General features: G+C 42.8%; 1 protein-coding gene across 3 annotated transcripts in view; it reads left to right on the forward strand.

Annotated features, from left to right (window-relative positions):
* The first annotated feature begins 4,368 nt into the window (after positions 1-4,368).
* The window catches only part of LOC142831853 (leukocyte immunoglobulin-like receptor subfamily A member 3), a 78,904-nt gene continuing 55,464 nt past the window's right edge, over positions 4,369-27,808 (forward strand). For 2 of the 3 annotated variants that reach the window (XM_075942272.1, XM_075942285.1), the window contains exons 1-4: positions 4,369-4,537; positions 4,778-4,813; positions 5,774-6,058; positions 7,208-7,495. In XM_075942272.1, coding sequence (XP_075798387.1) covers positions 4,507-4,537; positions 4,778-4,813; positions 5,774-6,058; positions 7,208-7,495 — 640 coding nt within the window. In that variant the 5' untranslated portion in view covers positions 4,369-4,506. The remainder of the gene's footprint in view (positions 4,538-4,777; positions 4,814-5,773; positions 6,059-7,207; positions 7,496-27,808) is intronic. The other variant, XM_075942279.1, reaches the window with a different exon arrangement.

Raw genomic sequence — 27,808 nt, forward strand, 5'->3', positions numbered from 1 at the left:
TGTTCTACTTAATAAACTTTTTAAATGACAAAAAAAAATCATCTGATCCTGGGTTTTTTTTAGGTTGGGAAGTTTTTGATGACTGCTCTATTTCTTCATGACTTATAGGTCTATTTAAATTGTTCACCTTGTCTTGATTTAATTTTGGTATATGGTATTTATCTAAAAACAGTCCATTTCTTTTACATTTTCCAATTTTGTGGCATACAGGCTATTGTAGTAAGACATATGATTTTCTGAATTTCCTCAGTGTCTGTGGTTATGTCCCCCCTTTCATTTCTGATCTTGTATATTAGTGTGTTCTCTCTCTGCCATTTGTTTTGTTTGGATAGGGGTTTGTCAATCTTGTTGATTTTTTTCAAAGAACCAGCTCTTTGTTTCATTGATTCTTTGGATTGTATTCTGTGTTTCTATTTTGTTGATTTCAGCCCTCAGTTTGATTATTTCCCATCTTCTACTTCTCTTGGGTGAGTCTACTTCTTTTTTTTCTAGAGCTTTCTCCATTTTCTTAGTGCTATGAACTTTCCTCTTAGCACTACTTTCGTTGTGTCCCATGGGTTTGGGTATGTTGTGTCTTTATTTTCATTGAATTCAAGGAAGACTTTAATTTCTTTCTTTATTTCTTCCTTGACCCAGGGGTGGTTCAGTAGTTGGCTTTTCAGTTTCCATGAGTTTGTAGGCTTTCTGGGGGTAGCATTGTTGTTGAATTCTAACTTTATTCCATGGTGATCCAATAGTACACAGTACAATTTTTTTTTGTGTCTGTGGATGTTTGCTTTGTTACCGAGTATGTGATCAATTTTCAAGAAGGTTCTATGAAATGCTGAGAAGAAGGTATAGTCTTTTTTATTTGAGTAGGATGTTCTATAGATGTCTGTTAAGTTCATTTGATTCATTATATTTGTTAGTTTTCTTATTTCTCTATTAAGTTTCTGTCTGGTTGACCTGTCCATTGGTGAGAGAGGAGTGTTGAAATCTCCTACTATTAGTGTGTGGGGTTTGGTGTGTGCTTTGAGTTCTAGTAATATTTCTTTTACATATGTTGGTACTTTTGTATTAGGAGCATAGATATTCAGGATTGAGACTTCATCCTGATGAATTGTTCCTGTTATGAGTATAAAGTGTCCATCTCCATCTCTTCTGATTGATTTTAGTTTGAAATCAATTTTGTTAGATATTTGTATAGCCACACCTGCTTGTTTCTTAGATCCATTTGCTTGGAAAACCTTTTCCAAACCCTTTACTCTGAGGTAGTGTCTGTCTTTGAAGTTGAGGTGTGTTTCTTGTAAACAGCAGAATGTTGGATCCTGTTTTTGTATCCAATCTCTTAGTCTGTGCCTTTTTATAGGTGAATTGAGTTCATTGATGTTAAGTGATATTAATGACCAGTGGTTGTTAACTCTGGCTATTTTTTGGTAGTTGTTTGATGGAGGAAGGTCATTGGTTAAATAAAAAGAAACTGCTTGGCTCTCATTGGTTAGGAGATAGGTGGGAAGAGTAAACAGAACAAAACGCTGGGAGGAAGAGGAAGTGAGGGCAGACTCGACAGCTCTCCTCTCGGGAGCAGACGCCTCAGAGAGACGCCATGCTCCTGGCTCCTGGGCAGACACACGCGATGAAGCTCTGAAGCTCCGACCCAGGATGGACTTAGGCTAGAATCTTCCCGGTAAGACCGGTGCTACACAGATGATAAGAAATGGGCTAGTCCAGGTGCGAGAGTTAGCCTAGAAGAGGCCAGGTAGAAAGAAATGAGCCAAGCAGTGATTAAATGAATACAGTGTCTGTGTAATTATTTCGGGGCATAAGCTAGCCGAGCAGGCAGCTGGGGATGCAGCCCCGCCGCCGCCCTTATTACTACAGTTGTTTTTATGTGTTTCCCTTCTTTGAGTTGTGCTGGTGGAGGGTTGTCAGATGTCTGTGTTATTATGGGTGTTGTTGGCTTCCTTGGTTTGTGGTTTTCCTTCTAGTACTTTCTGTAAGACTGGGTTTGTGGCTACATATTGTTTAAATCTGTTTTTATCCTGGAATATCTTGTTTTCTTCCTTGGTGGTGAAAGAAAGTTTTGCTGGGTATAGTAATCTGGGCTTTTATCCATGGTCTCTTAATGTCTGCAGCACATCTATCCAAGACCTTCTGGCTTTTATGCTTTCCATAGAGAAGTCCGGTGTCATTCTGATAGGTTTACCTTTATGTGTTACCTGACCCTTTTCCTTTGCGGCTCTTAATATTCTTTCTTTATTCTGTATTTTTTTGTGTGTTTTGATTATTATATGGAAAGGGATTTTTTGATCCAGTCTAATTTGTGTTCTATAAACTTCTTGTACATCCATAGGAATTTCCTTCTTTATGTTGGGAAAGTTTTCTTCTATAATTTTGTTGAATGTATTTTCTGTACTTTTTAGCTGGAGTTCTTCTCCTTCTTCTACCCCTATTATTTTTAGGTTTGGTCTTTTCATGGTGTCCCAGATTTCCTGGAATTTGTTGGATTTACTGTTTTCTTTGATCAGTGAGTTTATTTCCTCTATAGTATCTTCAGTGCCTGAGATTCTTTTTTCTATCTTTTATATTCTGTTGGTTATACTTGTCTCTGTAGTTCCTGTTCATTTAGCCAGATTTTCCATATCCAGCCATCCCTCGGTTTGTGTTTTCTTTACACCTCCATTTCAGTATTGAAGTCTTTAACTATTTCCTTTACCTGTTTGATTGCTTTTTCTTGGTCTTCTTGGGTATCTTTGAGGGATTTATTAATTTCTTCTAACTTTTTGTTTGTCTTCTCTTCCATTTCTTTAAGGAAGCTTTTCACATCCTGTTTAAGAGCCTCCATCATTTTCATAAGGTTACGTTTAAAGTCGATTTCTTCTACTTCTTTTTGGTTATGGTGTTCTAGTCTTCTGGTTGCATGATCTCTGGATTTTGGTGTTATCATGTTGTTTTTTCAGGTTGTTGGAGGAATGTTCTTGCATTGACACCTCCCCATCTCTTCCTTCAAATGTAGCCAGGAGAGTCTTGGCATCTTGGTCCAATCTTTGCTGTGGCTGACTGTGTACTTGGGATTTTTTTGTCTGCCCTCTCTTAGGTCCCCTCAGCACTAGGGCTGGCTCTTAGATCCCCTCTTCCCTGAAGTAGGCTGTGCTGGTGAATCTAAGGACCCCACAGATGAAAAGGAGTGCTTGGGGGCAAGATGGGGTGAGATAAATAAAGAAAGCCAGTAGCTGAAGAGATGCCCCACTGTATGGCCAGAAATATTTAGGTAATTGGAGGGGGCCTGTACTCCATTCTGGGGACTCTGGCCAGGCAGCCACACACTCACCACTCCAGATGGGTTTCCTCAGTACAGAAGCAGGGCCTCTTGATGGGCCAAGGTCCTCACAGACAAAAGGGCAGTCTCGGGGCAGGCAGGGTCATGTGGAACAAAGAAGCCCTTGAGGCACGAGTACTCACCACTGTCTCCCCAGAGTTGGGGGATCCAAGGCCCCCGCAGACGGAGAGGAGTGCTTCGGGGCAAGATGGGATGGGGTAAATAGAGAAAGCCAGTAGCTGGGGGGACACCCAGCTGGATGGCCAGAACTGTACTCTGTGTCTTTGAAGACTTTACCCTTTTTAATCCTAGCACTCAGGAGGCAGAAGCAGGTAGAACTCTGTGAGTTTGAGGCCTGCCTAATCTACAAGAGCTAGTTCCAGGACAGGCTCCAAAACAACGCATAGACAGAAGGACCTCCCACACCAGATGCTCAATTGTGTCACAAGGACATGTGCTTAACTATGCTCATAGCAGCATTGTTTGTCATACCCGGAACCTGGAAACAACCTAAATGCCCCTTGACTGAAGAATGGATAAGGAAAATGTGGTACATTTACACAATGGAATACTACACAGCAGAAAATATAATGACATCTTGAAATTTGCAGGAAAATGGATAGAGCTAGAAAACATCATATTGAGTGAGGTAACCCAGACCCAGAACGATAATTATCATATGTAATCCCGCAAAAGTGGTTTTTAAACATAAAACAAAGAAAACCAGCCTACAAATCACAATCCCAGAGAACATAGACAACAATGAGGACCCTAAGAGAGACATACATGGATCTAATCTACATGGGAAGTATAAAAGGACAAGATCTCATGAGTAAATTGGGTGCATGAGGACCTTGGGAGAGGGTTGAAGGGGAAGGAAGAGGCAGGGAGGGAAGTCAAAAAAGTATAATTCAATAAAAAATAAACTTAAATGAAAAAACCAACAAAAATAAATATGCACCAAAGATAAAAAAAACAGTAAAGGAAGTATATAGAGGAACTGTTGCTTAGCTCTGAGCTTTGGTTTTGAATTGTGTCAGCATCAAGTCTTGAGAAAGAGCATATCCACTTTCTGTTTGTACTAGGTGTCCTCATCCTGACAGCATTCCGGGCTACAGTTTGTTCTATCCCGTAGTTGTGTCCCACTGTGCAGACTCTATCACCAGTTCACGTGCTGTTTCTGTGGAAATCTGGCATGAGACACTGCCATGGTCCTTGGAGCTGCTCTTTCTGGACTTGGTAAGTGTGCCAGGGGTCATCATTTTTAACTATCGTGGTAGTGAATACAGAGTCCCAGTTTTATAACCTGGGCTCCTCTCATAAAACTCTTCCTCTATGAAGACCTGGTCTGGTGGCTTGAGGAGTCTCCCTTGACTTCAGCCTGCCCATCGGGACCTGGTCTTTTGATCGGAGCTCTGGGATCTGGGTCAGTTTATAACAGGACAGATTTCCCTCATCAGTCTTTTGCTCTATTTTCAGTGTTTTTAATGTTGCAGAGGACCTGGGCACAGTATGGTGAGTCTGTTCTCTGTTTTTGCCCTGGGGAACTAAGTTGGCTTGGGCGTAGCATGGGAGGAGCTTGAAGCATCTTATGCAGATCCTGAGATGGGACTTTTCACTGGCAGCCACTGGCACACTTACTTAATGATCCGTACTTACGACTGTAGCCATCTCTGGGGTGGGGATTCTCGACTGTGCTCCAGTAAAGCCTGCATGATATGTGTCTCAGAAGGATATTGAATAAATGGCACAGAGGAGGGGGCAACTGCACACATGTGTCCTCCTGAGGATATAGATATTTGATTTTGAATTTGTTTCCCTTTTCCTCCTATCTCTTCTCATTTGGGCTTCGCCTTGCTCTCTTACTGATTCTGCCCTTGCTAAGGCTTGCCATCCATGAGACAGAGTTGAATAAAATACTGTCTAGTGTGTGTGTTGCATAGATGGGATTCATTTATTTTCAGAGGCTCCCAGGCTTTGTGTGACTTTGGAGGTGGGAATAGTGTTTGGGTTTTTCATGGACACAAGAGACAAAGTCAGACATAGGTCATTGATTTGAATGGATTTCCTATTGAATAACCCAGAGAAATGGGATGATTTGGTGGTAAGAATGGCAGCCCATAGGGTTCATTCCTGGGCTGATAGGACACAAGGAGAGACGCCACTGATAGCGTTAAGGTACGAGGGTTATTCTGGCATTGTTTGGGAATAGTAATGAGATTAGTCCTTTGGAACTAGGCCGGAAGCTCAATTCTGAAAATGATGACACTTTTTCCCCTTTAGTTTTCTTTCAACAGGACACAAGCTAGAGTCCTCTGGCAAGAAGGGACATCAACTGAGGAATTGTCCTCACCATACTGGCCTGTGGGCTTGTCTGTGGGGCATTTTGTTGATTACAATGGTTGTGGGAGTTACTCTGTAGTCCTTGGCACTCCTGATAGCGGTTTATTAGCACTTTTTCCTGTGTCCCTCCAGGGCCACCACCCCAGCCTTCCATCTGGGCTGTTCCAGGAGCTGTGGTTTCCAGAGGCAGTGATGTGACCATCTTCTGCAGGATCCCCCCAGGAGTGACCATTGTGCGTCTAGTCCGTCTTGTACCCAGTACTGTGTGGTATTATGGTACCCCACAGGGAGCCCAGGAGGTGTTTGAATTCACTCTGAAGAATATAATACAGAGTAACGCTGGGTTTTACTACTGTGAATACATTAGGAGAGGTGAATTATCACGAAGTAGTGACATTCTGGAGCTGGTGGTGACAGGTGAGTAACTGCCCAAGAACACTGTCCTTCAGGCTCAGTCTCTGATCCAACCTAACTAACCATATATGCCCCATCCCAGGCCCTGCTTTGCATCGCTGCTCCATTATAGTGATCTCTTCTCTCTACTCTTCTCTCCTTTCCTCATTTCCTTTTCAATTTCCATTTTTCTTGACAACTTGATTTTCTTGAAAACTTGATTTTTAGTTTTCTTGAGACAAGTTCTCACATATCTCAGATTAACCTTGAATTTACTGTGTAACCAAGCATAATCTTGAATTTATGATCTCTCTTCTATCCTTCTACTCATAGTGCTGTTGACCTGAAGAATGACACCATAAATACGCTGACAGAGATAGAACACAGGGCACTGTGTATATTAGGCGTATTAGGCAAGAACTTGACCAACTAAGATTCTGACCTTCTGCTTTGGTGTGTGACCCTCAGTCTGTCCTGACCATATTGCAGCCTCCCTTCTGAGTGGTGATTATATTGCCTAAGGGATGGAATTCACAGGAACTGACAGGGGCTTTCTGTCTAAGTAGAGCCTTTCTGTGGTCCTGGTTCATGAAAAATAATACCAACATGTTTTGTGATCCTTATAGATTAGCAATAGTAATCCAGCATGGGAACAGTTTCCCAAAAGTCAGCTAAGTGCCAGGGACAGGTCATGATCTCACTGCTAGGAGCCTTACAAACAGACCAAACTACACAACTACACAACATGCAGAGTGCCTAGGCTGCTCCCATGCAGGCTCCCTAACTGTTCGTCCAGGGTCCATGGTCTCACATGAACTCAGGTCAGCTATCTCTGTGGGCTCCCCCATCATGACCCTGACCCCCTGGATCATACAATACTTCCCCTCTTTCTCAGGGGACTTCCAGAGCTGGGAACAGTGCTAGGCTGTGGATCTCTGCATCTGCTTCCATCAGTTACTAGGTGAAGGCTCTCTGATGACAGTTAGGGTGGTCACCAATCTGATTACAGTATATGGCCAGTGCAGGTACCCTTTTCACTATTGCTAGGAGCCTTATCTGGGGACAAGCAGGTTGTTTTTAAACTCAAAAAGATCTACCTGCTTCTGCCTCCTGAGTGCTAGGATTAAAGGCCCATGTCACAAAGACCAGCTAATAGAATCTTGTTACTTCTAGGCATTTACAATGAGAAGCCATTCCTTTCTGCTGATGCAGGACCTCAGGAAATCTCAGAAAGAAATGTAACTCTCCTCTGTGACACACAGTCTTCCTTTGACACCTTCATCCTCTGCAGAGGTGGAAATGCCTCCTTTCCCCAGAACTGCTCACATCAGGACCACAGCACATTCCTCATCTCCCCCATGAGGCCAGGGCACAGGAGGACCTACAGATGCTTTGGCTCTCTCAAACACAGTTCCTACTTGTGGTCACTGCCTAGTGATCCGCTTGAGTTTTCAATTCCACGTAAGTATGTCTGGTTCTTGTTTCTTATCTTGGACAGGAGGTCTCAAGGGATTCCTGTGGTATATATCAATTCCACTTTATGTCCCCTGTGTGCCACATGCTCTTCTGACTGAAATTGCTCTATTTGTGTTATGGGCTCTGAGCATTATGTGTTGATTATATTATTTTGGGGACGTATTCGTCTGGGAAATAGTTGTCTTCATCTGTTCATAATGAGAATCATCTTTCAGAATGTTCCTTTCTGAGCTACATATGTGACAAGTACATCACTAGCCGATGGTGACAGAAAAATTGAAAGAGTATCTGCTAATTTTTCCATTGATGACAGTTTTTTAGATCTCAAGAGATCATCTTGTTTTTTTTCATTAACCTTTTTGGTTATAATATTTCATTTTCTCCCCTTCTTTCCCTTTCCCTAAACCCTCCCATGTACCCCTCCTTGTTCTCTTTCAAATCCATGGCTTATTTTTACATTAATTATATATACATCAGTGTATATGCATGAATATATTTTTGGCATAACCTGCTTATTCTGTATAATGTGATTATATGTATGTTTGTAGAGCTGAGCATTGGTATTGAATAATCAATTCATGTTTTCTTCCTTGGGGAAGACTATTCCCCCACTCTCAGAATCCCTAGTTCCTTATAGTCATTTATGTAGAGTTGAGGCCTCATGGGCTTTCTCCCATTCACTATGGCATGTCTATCTTGTTGTCCTTGTCCAGCTCAAGTTTAGGTTGCTGTGTTGGTGAAACTTTATATATATTGCTTCTGACATTAGTAGGAGACACAATCTCAAAACAAACTCCCTGATCCATTGGCTCCAACAATCTTTCTTCCCCTCTTTCACAATGCACGACTTGTTTTGTAGATGTATCTATTGTGACTGAGCTCCACAACTCTGCATTTTGGTTTGTTGTATTTGTAATTGTATATGTAATGTAACTTTTTAATGGTCTTCATCTCTTGCATAAGGAAATTTTCTTGATGAGGGACTGGTGTAGGAAATATTTCTGTATATGTGTTGCTTTTATTGGTTAATGAATAAAGAAGCTGCCTTGGCCTGTGGTAGGTCAGAGTAGAGCTAGGTGGGGGAAGGAGGGTACTAAACTGAATGCTGGGAGAAAAGAAGGTGGAGTCACAAAAAGCCATGTAGCCTCTATCGGGGACAAACACCTGTGCTGGAGCACACTGAAACTTTGTCAGTAGGCCACGACCTTATGGTAATATACATATTAATAGAAATTGATCAATTTAAGATATAATAGTAAGCCAGAAATATGCTTAGGCTATTGGCTGAACAGTATTGCAAATTATATAGTTTCTGTGTGACTATTTCATGGTCTGGGCAGCTGGGAACAAACAAGTGTCCCCCACTATAAGGAACACGTACTACACTTACTGTCCCACCACCCTTTGGTTATCATGGTACCACCTCTGAACAGTCATCAGTCCAGTGGAGAATGGAGAAAACATTTTTTGAGTGTTAATTTTGCTTTTCTTATTTTAAAATAATTTTTAAAAAATTTTATTTACATTCCAATCACAGTTCTCCCTTCCACCCCTCTTCCTACCCGTCCTCATTTTCCTCCTATTCCACCCCATCTAATCCTTCCAAATGGTAAGGGCTCCCACGGGGAGTCAACAAAGTCTGGCAGAATGTAGGAAACATTAACAGAAGAAAACTTACATTTCTCGATAGAGGGGACTTATTTCTTTATATCTTAGAACTCCTGGTCCTTTGGGATGTCTTGGGGTTTTAAGAGACTGAACATGTTTCAGGTATGGGGAATAAAGTGGGCAGGGCCATGGAAGTTCAACTTGGGAACATACTTGAGATAGAATCTTGGGATAGAAAATATCAAGTGAGAAATTCCATGTGGGATATAGAAGGGAATGATGCATGAAGAGTTTCTGTGTGAGCAGGTGGTGTACAGTGGTCTTTTTGGGGTCTGCACATTCTTAGACATCTACTTTGGTGTAGTATTTGCTGATGAAGCTTAATTTTGCTGGTGCATCCAACAAATCTTCTGTGATATTTAGAATTATATATACAATGGGATTTTTGAGATTTATATTTTGTAGACCCTTAGCATACATCTCAACAGAGCTACAAATTGGAAAGCATCCATTCATCCCCCTCACATCTATTCTTGTGAGACAGAGAGCCCATCTGTTTCTTTTGAGCAGTAATTCTTCAGGGATCTTCTTTGCTGTCAGTTCTCACATGGCTCATCATTCAACCATCTTTTGTGTTTCTCTTCTTTTTTTTTAATGTGAGTGGTATATGGTGTATGTACATGAGGCTGTGGGTGTTATTCAGTTTGTTTATATGGTGGATCACATTGACAGATTTTTATATGTTGAACCATCCCTACATCTCTGGGATAAAGTCGACTTGATCATGGTAGATGATGGTTCTTTGGATTTGATAATTCTCTGGATTTCCTCCATGTCTGTTGTTATGTCTCCCCTTTCATTTCTGATTTTGTTAATTTGGATATTCTGTCTCTGTCTTTTGGTTAGTTTGGATAAAGGTTTGTCTATTTTTTTTTATTTTCTTGAAGAACCAACTCTGTCTCATTGATCCTTTGTATTGTTTTCTATGTTTCTATTTTGTTGATTTCAGCTTTCAATTTGTTTATTTCCTGCTGTATAGTTCTCTTGGGTGAGTTTTCTTCTTTTGTTCTAAAGTTTTCAAATGTTCTGTTAATTTACTAGTGTGGGATTTTTCCAGCTTCTTTATGTAAGTGTTTAGTGCTATGAAGTTTCCTTTTAACACTGCTTTCATTGTGCCCCATAAATTTGGGTATGTTGTGTGGTCATTTTCATTGAATTTCAGGAAATCTTTAATTTCTCCCTTTATTTCTTCCTCGAGTCATTGCTGATTCAGGTGAGAATTGTTTAATTTTCATATATTTGTGGGTTTTCTGGAATTAGTGTTGCTGTTGAATTCTAGTTTTAAGCCATGGGGTTATTCCAATTTTTTTTGTATCTGTTGAGGTTTGTTTCGTTACCAAGTATGTGGTTGTTTTTTGATAAGGTGCTGAGAAGAAGGTATATTCTTTTCTGTTTGGATGGAATATTCTATAGATATCTGTTGTCCATTTGAATCATAATATCTGTTAGTTCCCTTATTTCTCTGTTCATTTTTTTTTTGTCTGACAGACCTGTCCATTGGTGAGAGTGGAGTGTTGAAGTATCCCACTATTAGTGTGTGGGGTTTAATGTATGATTTAAGCTTTAGAAGTGTTTCCTTTTATATGATGGTGCCCTTGTATTTGGGGCATAGATGTTCAGTATTGAGATTTCCTCCTGATGAATTTTTCCTGTGACTAATATGAAATGTCCTTCTTTGTCTCTTTTGATTGGCTTTAGGTTGAAGTCTATTTTGTTAGATATTAGGATCACTACCCCAGCTTATTTCTTGTATCTTCATAGACATATCTTTCTTTAGATTGGGAAAGTTTTCTTCTATGATTTTATTAAATATATTTTCTGTGCTTTTGAGTTGAACTCCTTCTCCTTCTTCTATACCTATTAGTCTTAGGTTTGGTCTTTTCTTGGTGTCCCATATTTCTTGTATATTTTGGTTAAGCTTTTGTTAGATTTAATGTTTCCTTTGACTGAAGAGTCTATTTCTTCTATTGTATCTTCAGCGGTTGAGATTCTCATGCCATACAGTAACCTTTTATATCTGCACTCAGAGAGGTCTCAAGATATGTCAGTCAAGTGGGATGCAGCAATTCCACTGTGTTTCAGTGTGTTGAATGTTGCACAGTGCACCACTGTCCTGTCTAAAATCATGTCATCTGTATTCTGGAATCTGAAGGTTATCTGTTAATTATGTGAAATTAGGACATATGCAGGTGTGTCCTTTTGTAGAAGAGATATCATTACACATCATGATGTGTAGTATTCTACCCAGTTCCTGACTGTGTAACCTACTGTAGTGTGTGTACACTTGAACACACAGAAACACACACACCTCTTGCTAGCTAATAGTGATAGAGAATTTGAGAGTGCCTATGTTATTTACTCATTCTAGAAGACTTGAATCTTTGTCTTATATCACATTTTATGAGCTCAGTGTTACATATGAATAGCCATCACAGTAGCGGAGAAGGTATAAAGATATTTGCTGAAGAGAACAAGAGGAATTTTAATCAGGAATTGTAGGGTTATATAGGGAGAGAAGAGATCCAGACTCCATGATGGATAAGATTCAGCTCTGTATCCTTAGCTTATCCAGTGAGTTGGTATGTTTCAGAGTTTCAGTGAAGGGGACATTTGGGTATGGAGACTAGGGGCACAGATGTGTTCACTAAGAACTGTAGTGCAAGTATGAATTTTCACTTTGCAAACACAATCTGTGTCCTAAGTAGTTAATGAGAAGAGCTGTATCACAGATTCTAGTGAATATAGCAGAACCAAAAAGCCATGGCAACAGTATCCTAGCAATCAGCACCAATCCTCTTTAGATACACTGTAATGATTTTGGTACAGGTTCAACATGTATCTCTTTTAGTGCTTTGCTCCGAAGAAATATGATCCTTGCCTGATTCTGACATTGTAGAAATTGCAGTAGCTGAGTTTTGTAATCTAACTGCCTCAAGATCACCCAACCAAAAAGCCTCCTTAGTTGTCTGTGTATTTGGCAGAAGTGGTCTTTCTAACTCATGTAGAGATGTATTCTAAGACCAAATGTAGTGGTCATTAGAGAAAAAACATGAACAAATAAATTGATACAATTGACATAAAATTTTTTTCTTTCTTTTTTTCATTCTTTTTTTTATTGATAAAAGAAGAATAAAGAAAAAAAAATAAATTTCCACCTCCTCCCAGCCTCCCCTTTCCCTCCCCCTCCTCCCACTCTTCTCTCCCTCCTCCCACTCTTCTCCCCCTCCTCCCACCCCTCTCCCCTTCCCCCCACTCCTCTCCCCCTCTCTCTCCAGTCCAAAGAGCAGTCAGGGTTCCCTGCCCTGTGGTAAGTCCTAGGTCCTCCCCCCTCCGTCCATATCTAGGAAGGTGAACATCCAAACTGGCTAGGCTCCCACCAAGCCAGCAGAATGCATAGGATCAAAACTGCGTGCCATTGTCCTTGGCATCTCATCAGCCCTCATTGTTCGTCATGTTCAGATCGTCCAGTTTTATACCATGCTTTTTTGGTAATAGTCCAGCTGGCCTTGGTGAGCTCCCAGTAGATCAGCTCCACTGTCTCAGTGGGTGGGTGCACCCCTCGTGGCCCCGACTTCTTTGCTCATGTTCTCCCTCCTTCTGCTCCTCATTGGGACCTTGGGAGCTCAGACCATTGCTCCAGTGTGGGTCTCTGTCTCTATCTCCATCCCTCGCCAGATGAAAGTTCTAAGATGATATGCAAGATATTCATCAGTATTGCGCTAGGATAGGGTCATTTCAGGTTCCCTATCCTCAGCTGCCCAAGGAACTAACTGGGGACCTCAGCTTGGGCACCTGGGAGCCCCTCTAGGGTCAAGTCTCCTGCCCACCCTAAAGTGAGTCCCTTAACTAAGAATTGTGGTTCCGTGCTCCCCTATCCAACCTTCCTTTATCCCGATCCTCCTGTTTCCCCAAGTCCCCCCTCCTTCCCTTCTACCTTTTCTCTCCCCATCTCCCCTTACCCCAATCCCACCCCACCCCCAAGATCCCACTTTTCTCCCCGGCAATTTTGTCTACTTCCCTTATTCAAGAGGATAACTATATGTTTTTCCTTGTGTTCACCTTCTTACTTAGCTTCTTTAGGTTCGCCAATTGTAGACTCCGTGACCCCAATTTATGGCTAGAAACCAATTATGAGTGAGTACATACCATGTTCTTCTTTTTGGGTCTGGGATACCTCACTCAGGATAGTGTTTTCTATTTCCATCCATTTGCATGCAAAATTCGAGAAGTCATTGTTTTTTTTTTAACATTTTTTTATTGATAAAAGAAGAATAAAGAAAAAAAAAACAAATTTCCACCTCCTCCCAGCCTCCCCTTTCCCTCCCCCTCCTCCCACTCTTCTCCCTCTCCTCCCACTCTTCTCCCCCTCCTCCCACCCCTCTCCCCTTCCCCCCACTCCTCTCCCCCTCTCTCTCCAGTCCAAAGAGCAGTCAGGGTTCCCTGCCCTGTGGTAAGTCCTAGGTCCTCCCCCCTCCGTCCATATCTAGGAAGGTGAACATCCAAACTGGCTAGGCTCCCACCAAGCCAGCAGATTGCGTAGGATCAAAAGTGCGTGCCATTGTCCTTGGCGTCTCATCAGCCCTCATTGTTCGTCATGATCAGAGAGTTCAGTTTTATCCCATGGTTTTTTTGGTAATAGTCCAGCTGGCCTTGGTGAGCTCCCAGTAGATCAGCTCCACTGTCTCAGTGGGTGGGTGCACCCCTCGTGGTCCCGACTTCTTTGCTCATGTTCTCCCTCCTTCTGCTCCTCATTGGGACCTTGGGAGCTCAGTCCAGTGCTCCAGTGTGGGTCTCTGTCTCTATCTCCATCCCTCGCCAGATGAAAGTTCTAAGATGATATGCAAGATATTCGTCAGTATTGCGCTAGGATGGGGTCATTTCAGGTTCCCTATCCTCAGCTGCCCAAGGAACTAACTGGGGACCTCAGCTTGGGCACCTGGGAGCCCCTCTAGGGTCAATTCTCCTGCCCACCCTAAAGTGGGTCCCTTAACTAAGGATTGTGGTTCCGTGCTCCCCTATCCAACCTTCCTTTATCCCGATCCTCCTATTTCCCCAAGTCCCCCCTCCTTCCTTTCTACCTTTTCTCTCCCCATCTCCCCTTACCCCCTTCCCACCCCACCCCCAAGATCCCACTTTTCTCCCCGGCAATTTTGTCTACTTCCCTTATCCAAGAGGATAACGGTATGTTTTTCCTTGTGTTCACCTTCTTACTTAGCTTCTTTAGGTTCGCCAATTGTAGACTCCGTGACCCCTATTTATGGCTAGAAACCAATTATGAGTGAGTACATCCCATCTTCTTCTTTTTGGGTCTGGGATACCTCACTCAGGATAGTGTTTTCTATTTCCATCCATTTGCATGCAAAATTCGAGAAGTCATTGTTTTTAACCGCAGCGTAGTACTCTAGTGTGTATATATTCCATACTTTCTTCATCCATTCTTCCATTGAAGGGCATCTAGGTTGTCTCCAGGTTCTGGCTATTACAAATAATACTGCTATGAACATAGTTGAACAAATGCTTTTGACATGTGATAGAACATCTCTTGGGTAAATTCCCAAGAGTGGTATTGCTGGGTCCAGGGGTAGGTTGATCCCGAATTTCCTGAGAAACCGAAACACTGACTTCCACAGTGGTTGCACAAGATTGCATTCCCACCAGCAATGGATGAGGGTACCCCTTCCTCCACAGCCTCTCCAGCAAAGGCTTTCCTTGGTGTTTTTGACTTTAGCCATTCTGACAGGTGTAAGATGGTATCTCAAAGTTGTTTTGATTTGCATTTCCCTGATTGCTAAGGAAGTTGAGCATGACCTTAAGTATCTTTTGGCCATTTGAAGTTCTTCTGTTGAGAATTCTCTGTTCAGTTCAGTGCCCCATTTTTTAATTGGGTTAATTAGCATTTTAAAGTCTAGTTTCTTGAGTTCTCTATATATTTTGGAGATCAGACCTTTGTCTGTTGTGGGGTTGGTGAAGATCTTCTCCCAGTCAGTAGGTTGCCTTTGTGTCTTAGTGACAGTGTCCTTTGCTTTACAGAAGCTTCTCAGTTTTAGTAGGTCCCATTTATTCAATGTTGCCCTTAATGCCTGTGCTTCTGGGGTTATACTTAAGAAGCGATTACCTGTGCCCATCTGATGTAGGGTATTTCCCACTTTCTCTTCTATCAGGTTCAGTGTTTTCGGGCTGATAATGAGGTCTTTAATCCATTTGGACTTGAGTTTTTTTTTTCATTTTTTTTTATTGATAAAAGAAGAATAAAGAAAAAAAAAACAAATTTCCACCTCCTCCCAGCCTCCCCTTTCCCTCCCCCTCCTCCCACTCTTCTCCCCCTCCTCCCACTCTTCTCCCCTTCCTCCCACCCCTCTCCCCTTCCCCCCACTCCTCTCCCCCTCCCTCTCCAGTCCAAAGAGCAGTCAGGGTTCCCTACCCTGTGGTAAGTCCTAGGTCCTCCCCCCTCCGTCCATATCTAGGAAGGTGAACATCCAAACTGGCTAGGCTCCCACCAAGCCAGCAGATTGCATAGGATCAAAAGTGTGTGCCATTGTCCTTGGCGTCTCATCAGCCCTCATTGTTCGTCATGATCAGAGAGTTCAGTTTTATCCCATGGTTTTTTTGGTAATAGTCCAGCTGGCCTTGGTGAGCTCCCAGTAGATCAGCTCCACTGTCTCAGTGGGTGGGTGCACCCCTCGTGGTCCCGACTTCTTTGCTCATGTTCTCCCTCTTTCTGCTCCTCATTGGGACCTTGGGAGCTCAGTCCAGTGCTCCAGTGTGGGTCTCTGTCTCTATCTCCATCCCTCGCCAGATGAAAGTTCTAAGATGATATGCAAGATATTCGTCAGTATTGCGCTAGGATGGGGTCATTTCAGGTTCCCTATCCTCAGCTGCCCAAGGAACTAACTGGGGACCTCAGCTTGGGCACCTGGGAGCCCCTCTAGGGTCAAGTCTCCTGCCCACCCTAAAGTGAGTCCCTTAACTAAGAATTGTGGTTCCGTGCTCCCCTATCCAACCTTCCTTTATCCCGATCCTCCTGTTTCCCCAAGTCCCCCCTCCTTCCCTTCTACCTTTTCTCTCCCCATTTCCCCTTACCCCCTTCCCACCCCACCCCCAAGATCCCACTTTTCTCCCCGGCAATTTTGTCTACTTCCCTTATCCAAGAGGATAACGATATGTTTTTCCTTGTGTTCACCTTCTTACTTAGCTTCTTTAGGTTCGCCAATTGTAGACTCCGTGACCCCTATTTATGGCTAGAAACCAATTATGAGTGAGTACATCCCATCTTCTTCTTTTTGGGTCTGGGATACCTCACTCAGGATAGTGTTTTCTATTTCCATCCATTTGCATGCAAAATTCGAGGAGTCATTGTTTTTTACCGCAGCGTAGTACTCTAGTGTGCATATATTCCATATTTTCTTCATCCATTCTTCCATTGAAGGGCATCTAGGTTGTTTCCAGGTTCTGGCTATTACAAATAATACTGCTATGAACATAGTTGAACAAATGCTTTTGACATGTGATAGAGCATCTCTTGGGTAAAATCCCAAGAGTGGTATTGCTGGGTCCAGGGGTAGGTTGATCCCGAATTTCCTGAGAAACCGAAACACTGACTTCCACAGTGGTTGCACAAGATTGCATTCCCACCAGCAATGGATGAGGGTACCCCTTCCTCCACAGCCTCTCCAGCAAAGGCTTTCCTTGGTGTTTTTGACTTTAGCCATTCTGACAGGTGTAAGATGGTATCTCAAAGTTGTTTTGATTTGCATTTCCCTGATTGCTAAGGAAGTTGAGCACGACCTTAAGTATCTTTTGGCCATTTGAAGTCTTCTGTTGAGAATTCTCTGTTCAGTTCAGTGCCCCATTTTTTAATTGGGTTAATTAGCATTTTTTGTAATTAATTAATTAATTAATTAATTTTTTTTAGAGGCCTACTAAATTTATTCATTTTCAGATTTCATATTGATGGCTTAAAATCTTTTTTTTTATTTTATTTTTAAAGTCTAGTTTCTTGAGTTCTCTATATATTTTGGAGATCAGACCTTTGTCTGTTGCGGGGTCGGTGAAGATCTTCTCCCAGTCAGTAGGTTCCCTTTGTGTCTTAGTGACAGTGTCCTTTGCTTTACAGAAGCTTCTCAGTTTTAGTAGGTCCCATTTATTCAATGTTGCCCTTAATGCCTGTGCTTCTGGGGTTATACCTAAGAAGCGATCACCTGTGCCCATCTGTTAGGTATTTCCCACTTTCTCTTCTATCAGGTTCAGTGTTTTCGGGCTGATAATGAGGTCTTTAATCCATTTGGACTTGAGTTTTGTGCACGGTGATAGATATGGGTCTATTTTCATTCTTCTACAGGTTGACATCCAGTTGTGCCAGCACCATTTGTTGAAGATGCTTTCTTTCTTCCATTGTATACTTTTAGCTCCTTTATCGAAAATGAGGTGTTCATAGGTTTGTGGGGTAAAATCCGGGTCTTCTATACGATTCCATTGGTCGACTTCTCTGTTTTTATGCCAGTACCACCCTGTTTTCATTACTGTAGCTCTGTAATAGAGTTTGAAGTCAGGGATGGTAATGCCTCCAGAAGATCCTTTATTGTATAGGATTGTTTTGGCTATCCTGGGTTTTTTGTTTTTCCATATAAAGTTGATTATTGTCCTCTCCAGATCTATAAAGAATTTTGATGGGATCTTGATGGGGATTGCATTGAATCTATAAATTGCCTTTGGTAGAATTGCCATTTTTACTATGTTGATCCTCCCAATCCAAGAGCAAGTGATGTCCATCCATTTTTTGGTATCCTCTTCAATTTCTTTCTTCAATGCCTTAAAGTTCTTGTCAAATAGATCTTTCACTTCCTTGGTTAGATTTACCCCAAGATATTTTATGCTGTTTGTGGCTATCGTGAATGGAGAAGCTTCTCTGATTTCCCTCTCTGCTTCCATATCCTTTGTGTATAAGAGGGCGACTGATTTTTTTGGAGTTGATCTTGTATCCTGCCACATTACTAAAGCTGTTTATCAGCTGTAAAAGTTCTTTGGTGGAGTTTTGGGGGTCGCTTATGTACACTATCATATCATCTGTGAATAACGAAAGTTTAACTTCTTCCTTTCCAATTCGAATCCCCTTGATCCCATTATGTTGTCTTATTGCTATTGCTAGAACTTCCAGCACTATATTGAAGAGGTATGGCGAAAGTGGGCAGCCTTGTCGTGTTCCTGAGTTAAGCGGGATGGCTTTGAGTTTCTCTCCGTTTAATTTGATGTTAGCTGTAGGCTTGCTGTATATAGTTTTTATTATATTTAGGTATGACCCTTGTATCCCTAATCTCTCCAAGACTTTTAACATAAATGGATGTTGAATTTTGTCGAATGCTTTTTCAGCATCTAATGAAATGATCATATGGTTTTTTTCTTTCAGTTTATTTATATGCTGGATTACATTGATAGATTTTCGTATGTTGAACCAGCCCTGCATCTCAGGAATGAAGCCTACTTGATCATAATGGATAATTTTTCGGATGTGTTCTTGGATTCGGTTTGCCAGTATTTTGTTGAGGATTTTTGCGTCGATATTCATGAATGAGATCAGCCTGTAATTCTCTTTCCTGGTTGAGTCTTTGTGTGGTTTTGGTATCAGAGTAACTGTAGCTTCATAAAAGGAATTTGGTAATGACCCTTCTGTTTCTATATTGTGAAATACATTAAGGAGTATAGGTATTAGGTCTTCTTGGAAGTTCTGGTAGAATTCCGCATTGAAACCATCTGGTCCTGGGCTTTTTTTGGTAGGGAGGTTTTTGATAACCTCTTCTAATTCTTCGCGACTAACAGGTCTTTTTAGATTGTTCACCTGGTCCTGATTTAACTTTGGTAAATGATATTTATCTAAGAAAGTATCCATTTCCTTTACATTTTCCAGTTTTGTGGCATATAGGCTTTTGTAGTAAGATCTAATGATTCTCTGAATTTCCTCTGTGTCTGTGGTTATGTCCCCCTTTTCATTTCTGATCTTATTAATTTCCAAATTCTCTCTCTGCCGTTTGATTAGTTTGGATAGGGGTTTGTCAATCTTGTTGATTTTTTCCAGGAACCAGCTTTTTGTTTCATTGATTCTTTGGATTGTTCTCTGTGTTTCTATTTTATTGATTTCAGCCCTCAGTTTGATTATTTCCAGTCTCCTACTCCTCCTAGGTGAGTCTGCTTCTTTTTTTTCAAGAGCTTTCAGGTGGGCTGTTAAGTCTCCAATATGAGCTTTCTCTGTTTTCTTTAAGTGGGCACTTAGTGCTATGAACTTTCCTCTTAGGACTGATTTCATAGTGTCCCATAAGTTTGAGTATGTTGTTTCTTTATTTTCATTGAATTCTAGGAAGACTTTAATTTCTTTCTTTATTTCTTCCTTAATCCAGGTATGGTTCAGTAGTTGGCTGTTCAGTTTCCATGACTTTGTGGGCTTTCCGGGGGTAGCCTTGTTGTTGAATTCTAACTTTAATCCATGGTGATCTGATAAGACACAGGTGGTTAGTAATACTTTTTTGTAACTGTGGATGTTTGCTTTGTTACCGACTATGTGGTCGATTTTCGAGAAGGTTCCATGAGCTGCAGAGAAGAAGGTGTATTCTTTCCTATTTGGGTGGAATGTTCTATAGATGTCTGTTAAGTCCATTTGTTTCATTACCTCCATTAATTGTCTTATTTCTCTGTTAGGTTTCTGTCTGATTGACCTGTCCATTGGTGAGAGAGGAGTGTTGAAGTTCCTACTATTAGTGTGTGCGGTTTGATGGCTGCCTTGAATTTTAGCAATGTTTCTTTTATGTACGTGGGTGCTTTTATATTAGGGGCATAGATGTTCAGGATTGAGACTTCATCCTGATGAACTGTTCCTGTTATGAATATAAAATGCCCCTCTCCATCTCTTCTGATTGATTTAAGTTTGAAGTCAACTTTGTTAGAGCTTAGTATGGCCACACCTGCTTGTTTCTTAGGTCCATTTGCTTGATAGGCCTTTTCCCAACCCTTTACTCTGAGTAGGTGCCTGTCTTTGTGGTTGAGGTGTGTTTCTTGTAAACAGCAGAATGTTGGATCCTGTTTTCTTATCCAATCTCTTAGCCTGTGCCTTTTTATAGGTGAGTTGAGACCATTGAGATTAAGTGATATTAATGACCAGTGGTTGTTAACTCCGGTCATTTTTTTTTAGTCGTAGAGTTTGTGTGTATCCCTTCTTTGGTTTGTGTTGATGAAGGGTCTCTAGATGTCTGAGTTATTGTGGTCATTATTGGATTCCTTGGTTAGTGATTTTCCTTCTATTACTTTCTGTAAGGCTGGATTTGTGGCTGCATATTGTTTGAATTTGTTTTTATCCTGGAAAATTTTATTTTCTCCATTTATAGTGAACGAAAGCTTGGCTGGGTATAGTAATCTGGGCTTGCATCCATGGTCTCTCAGTTTCTGCAGTACATCTATCCAGGACCTTCTGGCTTTCATGGTTTCCATGGAAAAGTCAGGTGTAAGTCTGATAGGTTTACCTTTGTAAGTAATTTGGCCTTTTTCCTTTGCCGCTCTTAATATTTTTTCCTTATTCTGACTGCTTTGTGTTTTGATAATTATATGGCGAGGGGATGTTTTGTTTTGATCCAGCCTATTCGGTGTTCTGTATGCTTCTTGCACCTTCATAGGTATATCTTTCTTTATGTTGGGAAAGTTTTCTTCTATAATTTTATTAAATATATTTTCTGGACCATTGAGCTGCACTTCTTCTCCTTCTTCTACTCCTATTATTCTTAGGTTTGGTCTTTTTATTGTGTCCCATATTTCCTGAATGTTTTGTGATGAGAGTTTGTTGGACTTGCTGTTTTCTTTGATCATAGTGTTTATTTTCTCTATGGTATCTTCAGAATCTGAGAGTCTTTCTTCTATCTCTTGTATTCTGCTGGTTATGCTTGTTTCTGTAGTCTCTATTCGTTTACCTAGATCTTCCATGTCCAGCCGGCCCTCTGTTTGTGTTTTCTTCTTTGCCTCTATTTCAGTTGTCAAGTCTTGAACTGTTTCCATTATCTGTTTGATTGCTTTTCCTTGATTTTCTAGGGTATCATTCACTGATTTATTCAATTCTTCAAAGTTTCTGTTATATTTCTCATCCATTTCTATAAGGGCGTTTTTTTACATGCTGTTTAAGGGCGTCAATCACTTTCATGAAGTCAATCTTTTCTCCTTCTTGATTAAGGTGTTCATGTCCTTCCGTTGTGAGGTCGCTGGATTCTGGTGGCTTCATGTTGCTTTTCAGTTTGTTGGGCGAATTCTTGCCTTGGCGTCTGCCCATCTCTTCTTCCAAATACTCCCTTATGGGTCTTCTTTTACCAGGTCAGGTCTCCTTGCCTACCCAACGCGGCCTCCCCAATGTTGGCTCTCCTGGCACCAAGGGATCAGGTCTCCGTGCCCAACCCTGGCTCGTCCCAACGCTGGTTCTCCCCAATGCTGGTTCTCCTGGGGCCGAGAGATTAGGCCTCCGTGCTGGTTGGGCAGCTTGCAAACAAAGCGCCTACCCTGCTGGGTGCAGGCAGGCCACAGAAACAAAGGAACTGCAGCCCGCCTGGACGCCCCGAGGACTGGGACCCAGCGCCCAATGCCACGCGCTGAGAGAGGGCGGTGGGGCCCAAGTGGGGAGGGCTCTGGACGGAAGCTGGGTGGGCCAGGAAGAAAGAGGCAGTAACCAGGGAATAGAGGTCCTGCAGAGAGCCCAAGAAAGACAGGAGGCCAAGGGACCCCCGAGATCCCCGTCCCTGGCTGGCGCCGCGGGCCAGAAACTCACCCCAACGCTGGTTCTCCTGGGGCCGAGAGATCAGGCCTCCGTGCTGGTTGGGCAGCTCGCAAACAAAGCGCCTACTCTCCTTGGTGCAGGCAGGCCATAGAAACAAAGGAAGTGCAGCCCGCCCGGGCGCCCCGAGGACTGGGACCCAGCTCCCAATGCCACGCGCCAAAAGAGGGCGGGGGGGGGGAGGGGGGCCCAAGTGGGGAGGGCTCTGGACGGAAGCTGGGTGGGCCAGGAAGAGAGAGGCAGTAACCAGGGAATAAAGGTCCTGCAGAGAGCCCAAGAAAGACAGAAGGCCAAGGGACCCCCGAGATCCCCGTCCCTGGCTGGCGCCGCGGGCCAGAAACTCACCCCAACGCTGGTTCTTCTGGGGCTGAGAAATCAGGCCTCCGTGCTGGTTGGGCAGCTCGCAAACAAAGCGCCTACCCTCCTTGGTGCAGGCAGGCCACAGAAACAAAGGGACTGCAGCCCGCCCGGGCGCCCCAGGACTGGGGCCACATAAAATTTTTAAATATTTTTTTTCTCCACAGAGTCAAATTACAGATTAGAGAATTACATCCGGCTCATCCTGGCTATCATCATCCTGTTAGGTCTTGGGTCTCTATTGCTGGATGCTTGGAGCAGCAGAGAGAGCCCATGAGGTCTTCAGAGAGTCCTAACCTGAAAGCCTAGCTACGCCTTCCTACACCTCATCAAAATGCTGGCAATAAAGAGTCTAAGAGGAGTTGTGATCTCTCTGCTGTGTATTCAATGTCTGGAGATGTGGCACAAATCTTGTGATGTGACTGGGATTTCAGAATTCTTTGTGTGGTTTTTGTAGGAGAGCTGGCCCAAGTGTCAGATGCCTGTTTCTCTCTTCTGTTTCCTGTGGAGCATATCTGTGTAGTGCCCATCCCTCATTTCTTATTTCTCTTCATATGATTGACTTCTTCTTCTTTGTTCCCTGCTATCCTGTGGACATGCTACTTTGGAATGTGAGTGAATTGCACTGTTGACATGAGCATATCCATGTCATGGATTCCAACCCCCCGCCCCTAGACACTTGGGAATGCCAAATCCTTCCCCTGGTCCTTATGTAGATGTTGATAGTGAGTGTAGTAAGTGCCATTGGCAGCTTTTGCATCCATGCTGACTGAAGCCTTAGACGTTCTCCTATGGAGAAGCCCTATGACGGGAGCTAACCTATCTCCCCATTCCTGACATATATAACATCAGCAGCTCAATGAGTTCCCAATTTGCTTGTACATCTCCATAAGAGAGAGTACTTACTGTCCACATGACCCCAGCCTTACTTGTTTTTTGATGTCTTTCCCCTCAAGCCAGATTATCAAACCCAGCAGCTTATGTTGCATCTCTACCCCAGCTCATGCTAGGAGTTCCCCACCCTGTCTTGTTCTCTCACTATGCTCCTTCACCTCTGACCCTGTGAGCAGCATCCATCCTTCAGTGTGAGTTTTCGTGTCAAGAACAGCACTTCTTTCTTAGATTTATCTTTTGAGCAGCAATTGTATTAATTGAGATATTTTATTACATTTGTGGCATTAGACTTTATACTCATCACTTTTCTAGTGCTTTCCTGTACTTTCTCGCTCCTCTATCTCTTTTTCTTTCTACCCACACTGATGTCTTAGTTTTTACACTCTGTCATCATTTCTTTTTCTTCCTCTCCTAAGATCTTTGAGAATCATACAATGACTTTTGATTGCATATAATTCCTACTAGAGGAGACTAACCCCAGTTACATAGTTTTATATGGATATATATATATCCACATATTTTTATATGGATAAATATATCTATATATACATGAAATATTTAGGAAACTTATCAATTTATGGATTTCCATATGGCTTTTTCAAACATCCTTTTTTTTAAAGACAGGGTTTCTCTGTAGCTCTGGGGCCTTTTCTGGAGCTAGATCCTGGAGATCAGGTTGGCTTTGATCTCACAGAGATCTGCTGGGATTAAAAGCATGTGCCACCACTGCCTCGCTCAAACATCTTTTTTAAAGCTAAGCATTCTGTACTCTCCTTCTGCCCTATGTTCCCAATCCTCTTACTGATTAACTCCTCCTCCCCATTTTTTTATATTTCCCTTCACCATCATCTGTGTTGTGCTATGCTGCCTCACTTAGGATTGTCTTTCTTCACCCTACTGAAGGCCCTGAAAGACTTTTCTGGATACTTCAGCAGGGACGTCAAATTAAACACAGCAACACATGTAAATACACCACATTGAGATACACATATAAGTGAGAACATGCAACATCTGTCTTCTTAGGTCTGAATTAATTCACTCAGTATAATGATTTCCACCTCCGCCTGCATACGTACAAATTGCAATTTTCTTTACAGCTGAGTAAAATCCCAATGTGTATAGACATCTGTCTTAGTCACTATTCTATTGCTGTGACGATACCCCATGACCAAAGGAACTCTTTTGAAGGGAAATATTTAATTGGGGCTTAATTAGAGTCTCAGAGGTTTAGTCCGTTGTCTTCATGGCATAGAAGTATGGTGGTACACAGGGAGACATTGGAGCAGTAGCTGAGAACTACATCCTCATCCATGTGCAGAGAGGGAGATTCTTGACTTGGCATAGGCTTTTGAAATCTCAAAGCTTACCCTATAGTTCTTTATCCTTTCAGATAGTGTCCCTCCCTGGTGACCAAGCTTTCAAACCTATGAGCCTATGGGGACCATCCTTATTCAAACCTGCATGCTTCATTCCCTTGACTTGGCATTTATACACATGGCCATTACAGCTGCTTTTGTGCACATGGCAATCACAGCTTCTTCTGTGCACATGACTATCACAGCTGCTTTTGTGCACCTGGCCATCACAGCTGCTTTTGTGCACATGGCCATCACAGCTGCTTTTGTGCACATGGCCATCACTGCTGCTTCTGTGCACATGGCCATAACTGTTGCTTTTGTGCTCTGGCCATCACTGCTGCTTTTGTGCACATAGCTATCACTGCTGCTTTTGTGCACATAGCTATCACTGCTGCTTTTGTGCACATGGCCATCACAGCTGCTTTTGTGCACATGGCCATCACTGCTGCTTTTGTGCACATGGCTATCACAGCTGCTTTTGTGCACATGGCCATCACTGCTGCTTTTGTGCACATGGCCATCACTGCTGCGTTTGTGCACATGGCCATCACAGCTGCTTTTGTGCACATGGCCATTACTGCTGCTTTTGTGCACATGGCCTCACAGCTGCTTTTCACTGCTACGACTCAATACTGTGATTACCTCTCCCCAGCATCTTTCCCTTCATTGTCAGTGCTCCTCACTGTGTGCTAGGGAGTTCCTATGCCTTTGGAGAATTTTGTGCAGGCTTTGAAGGTTGAAAATGTCTAAAACTGCAGACTCTTCAAAACAATTATTAACTAATTTTATTAATTTATTTTACATCCCAACCAAAGTCTCCCCTTGCTCTCTCCTTATTGTATGGAGATTGCTTGTTTGTTCCCAACTGCCCAGAGTCTAAATAATCACATAGAAACTATATTATTTAAATCACTGATTGGCCAATTATTTAAATGTACTGTTAGCTAGCTCTTACCTTTAGAATTAACTCATTTTCATGATTTTATATTTTACCACAAGGCTTGTGGCCTACTGCCAGAATTCAAACTGGCACCTCGCATCTTTCTCCTCTTTCGGCTACCTGGTGTCTCACTCGCTCTGCCTTCTTTCTCCCAGCATTGAGTTTAGTTTTCCCCACCTGACTGTACTCAACCCTTTCACAAGCCAAGGCGGTTTCTTTATTAAGCAATGGTATTCATGGCACACAGAGGGGAATCTCATATCACTCTCCTCTAGTCCTCTCCACCTCCCACTACACCCCCATACACTCTGCTTCAGTCTCTATTCATAAAGAGGCAGGCCTCCCTTTGGTGTCAGCAAAGCATGGCACATTGATTTGAGGGAGGATCAAGCTCTTCCCCCTGCATCAAACTGGGAAAGGCAGCTCAGCATGGGGAATAGAATCCTAAAAACCAGCTGAAGCTCCAGGGATATGTCCTGGTCCCACAGGTAGGAGCCTCACGAATAGACTAATCTACACAACTGTCACACATATACAGAGGGCATAGGTTGGTCCCATGCTGGCTTCCTAGCTGTTGGTCTAGAGTTCCTGTACTCCCATGAGCTCAGATCAGCCATCTGTGTGGGTTACTCTGTCATGATCTTGAGACCACTAGTTGGTACAATCCTTCTCCCTCTTTTCAACAAAACACTAGGAGCTGTGCCCAATTCTTGGCAATGGATCTCTGCATCTGATTCCATCAGATATTCGATAAAAGCTTTCTGATGACAATTAGGGTAGTCACCAGTCTAACCAGAGGAGATGCCCAGTTCAGGCACCCTCTCCATTATTGCTAGGCATATTAGTTGGGGTTATCCTTGTGGATTCCTGGGAATTCCCCTGGCATCATTCTCCCTAACCCTGAAATGCCCCTCCCACATCATGACATCTTTTTCATTACTTTCCCCCTCCGTCTCACCCCCAACTAGATCACCCCAATCCCTCATGTTCCCATCTTCCCCATACCCACTGCTCTCATTCCTCATCCCCCCAATTTACCCAGAAGATCTGTCTATTTCCCCTTCCCAGGAAAATCCATTTGCCCCTCCTTTTTTCCCTAGGTTCCCTGGGCTGTAGATTGTAGCCAACTTATCTTTTACTTTACACCTAATATTCATTATTTTTGAGACAGGATTTCTTTGTGTAGCCCTCCCTGTTCTGGAACTAACTTTTTAGACCAGGCAGGCCTCAGACTCAGAGATAAGCCTGCCTTTGCCTCCCAAGTACTGGGATTAAAGGCGTGCACCACCACTGCCCAGCATTATCCACTTATAAGTGAGTACATACCATGCTTGTCTTTCTGAGCATGGGTTATGTAATGATCTGTTCTGTCTCTTTAAGAGACAAGCCATGCCTACTCCCTCCCCCATCTGCTGAGGCCTGAGTCCCTTCCTTTTCCATCTCCCTCGTGAAGAGGCAATTTCTGTCTGTCCATTCTCTCCCTTCTCTGTCTCTCTCTCTGCTCTTCTATCTTCTCCCCTTCCCTTCCACAACCTCCTAAATAAATATACAACCTCACCCTGCATGGTGTGCCTATCTGTCTGTCTCTCACCTGCCTTGTGGTTCCCTGCCCAGGACATCCTTAGAAGACTTGTGGCATGGTCTTGTGCACCATCCCTGTCTGGGACTGGCTGCTCTCAGGACCTAATGCAAAGTGCCGCCGGTTGGGGTCCTGCAGCGTTTCTGCTGCTGCAGCCACTTGGGGAATCCATAGCATTTTATTTAACTCAGTACATTGGTTCCAGGACTCAGATGGCTCTCCCACCCCTTTCCCCACTCCTGGAGTTGGGATCTAGAACTGGGTATTTTTTCCACAACAGCCACGTGTTCCATATGCCTGAGCATGATTTCTACAGTGTGATTTCTATGCACACCACCAGCTTTAGTTGGTGAGTTTCCCCCATTCTGGTCAACTTAACAATGTCTTCAAACCCGAGGAATTGACCAGTGAGCTTCCAGCAATATTCTGGTGTTTCTAGAAACGGGGAGGCAGCCCCCAACTATGAATGGTTGAGCCCTTTGCTGACATTCATCTCTGAATTGCTCTCCTTAGCTAAAATCGTGACCAGACTGACCCAGGGCCAGTCCTCAAGCCGCTAGTACTGAATACACTGTGAAGTATATTCTACTGGGGGCCCAGGATCCCTCAGATTTTTCTTTCTTTTTTTTTCTTTTTCTTTTCTCTCCTTCTCCTCCCCTCCCCCGCTGTGTATGGCTATTTGGAGGGGCTTCTGTCCTCTCTGCCTTCT

Source organism: Microtus pennsylvanicus, chromosome 1 (assembly GCF_037038515.1).
Source record: "Microtus pennsylvanicus isolate mMicPen1 chromosome 1, mMicPen1.hap1, whole genome shotgun sequence".
Lineage (NCBI taxonomy): Eukaryota > Metazoa > Chordata > Mammalia > Rodentia > Cricetidae > Microtus > Microtus pennsylvanicus.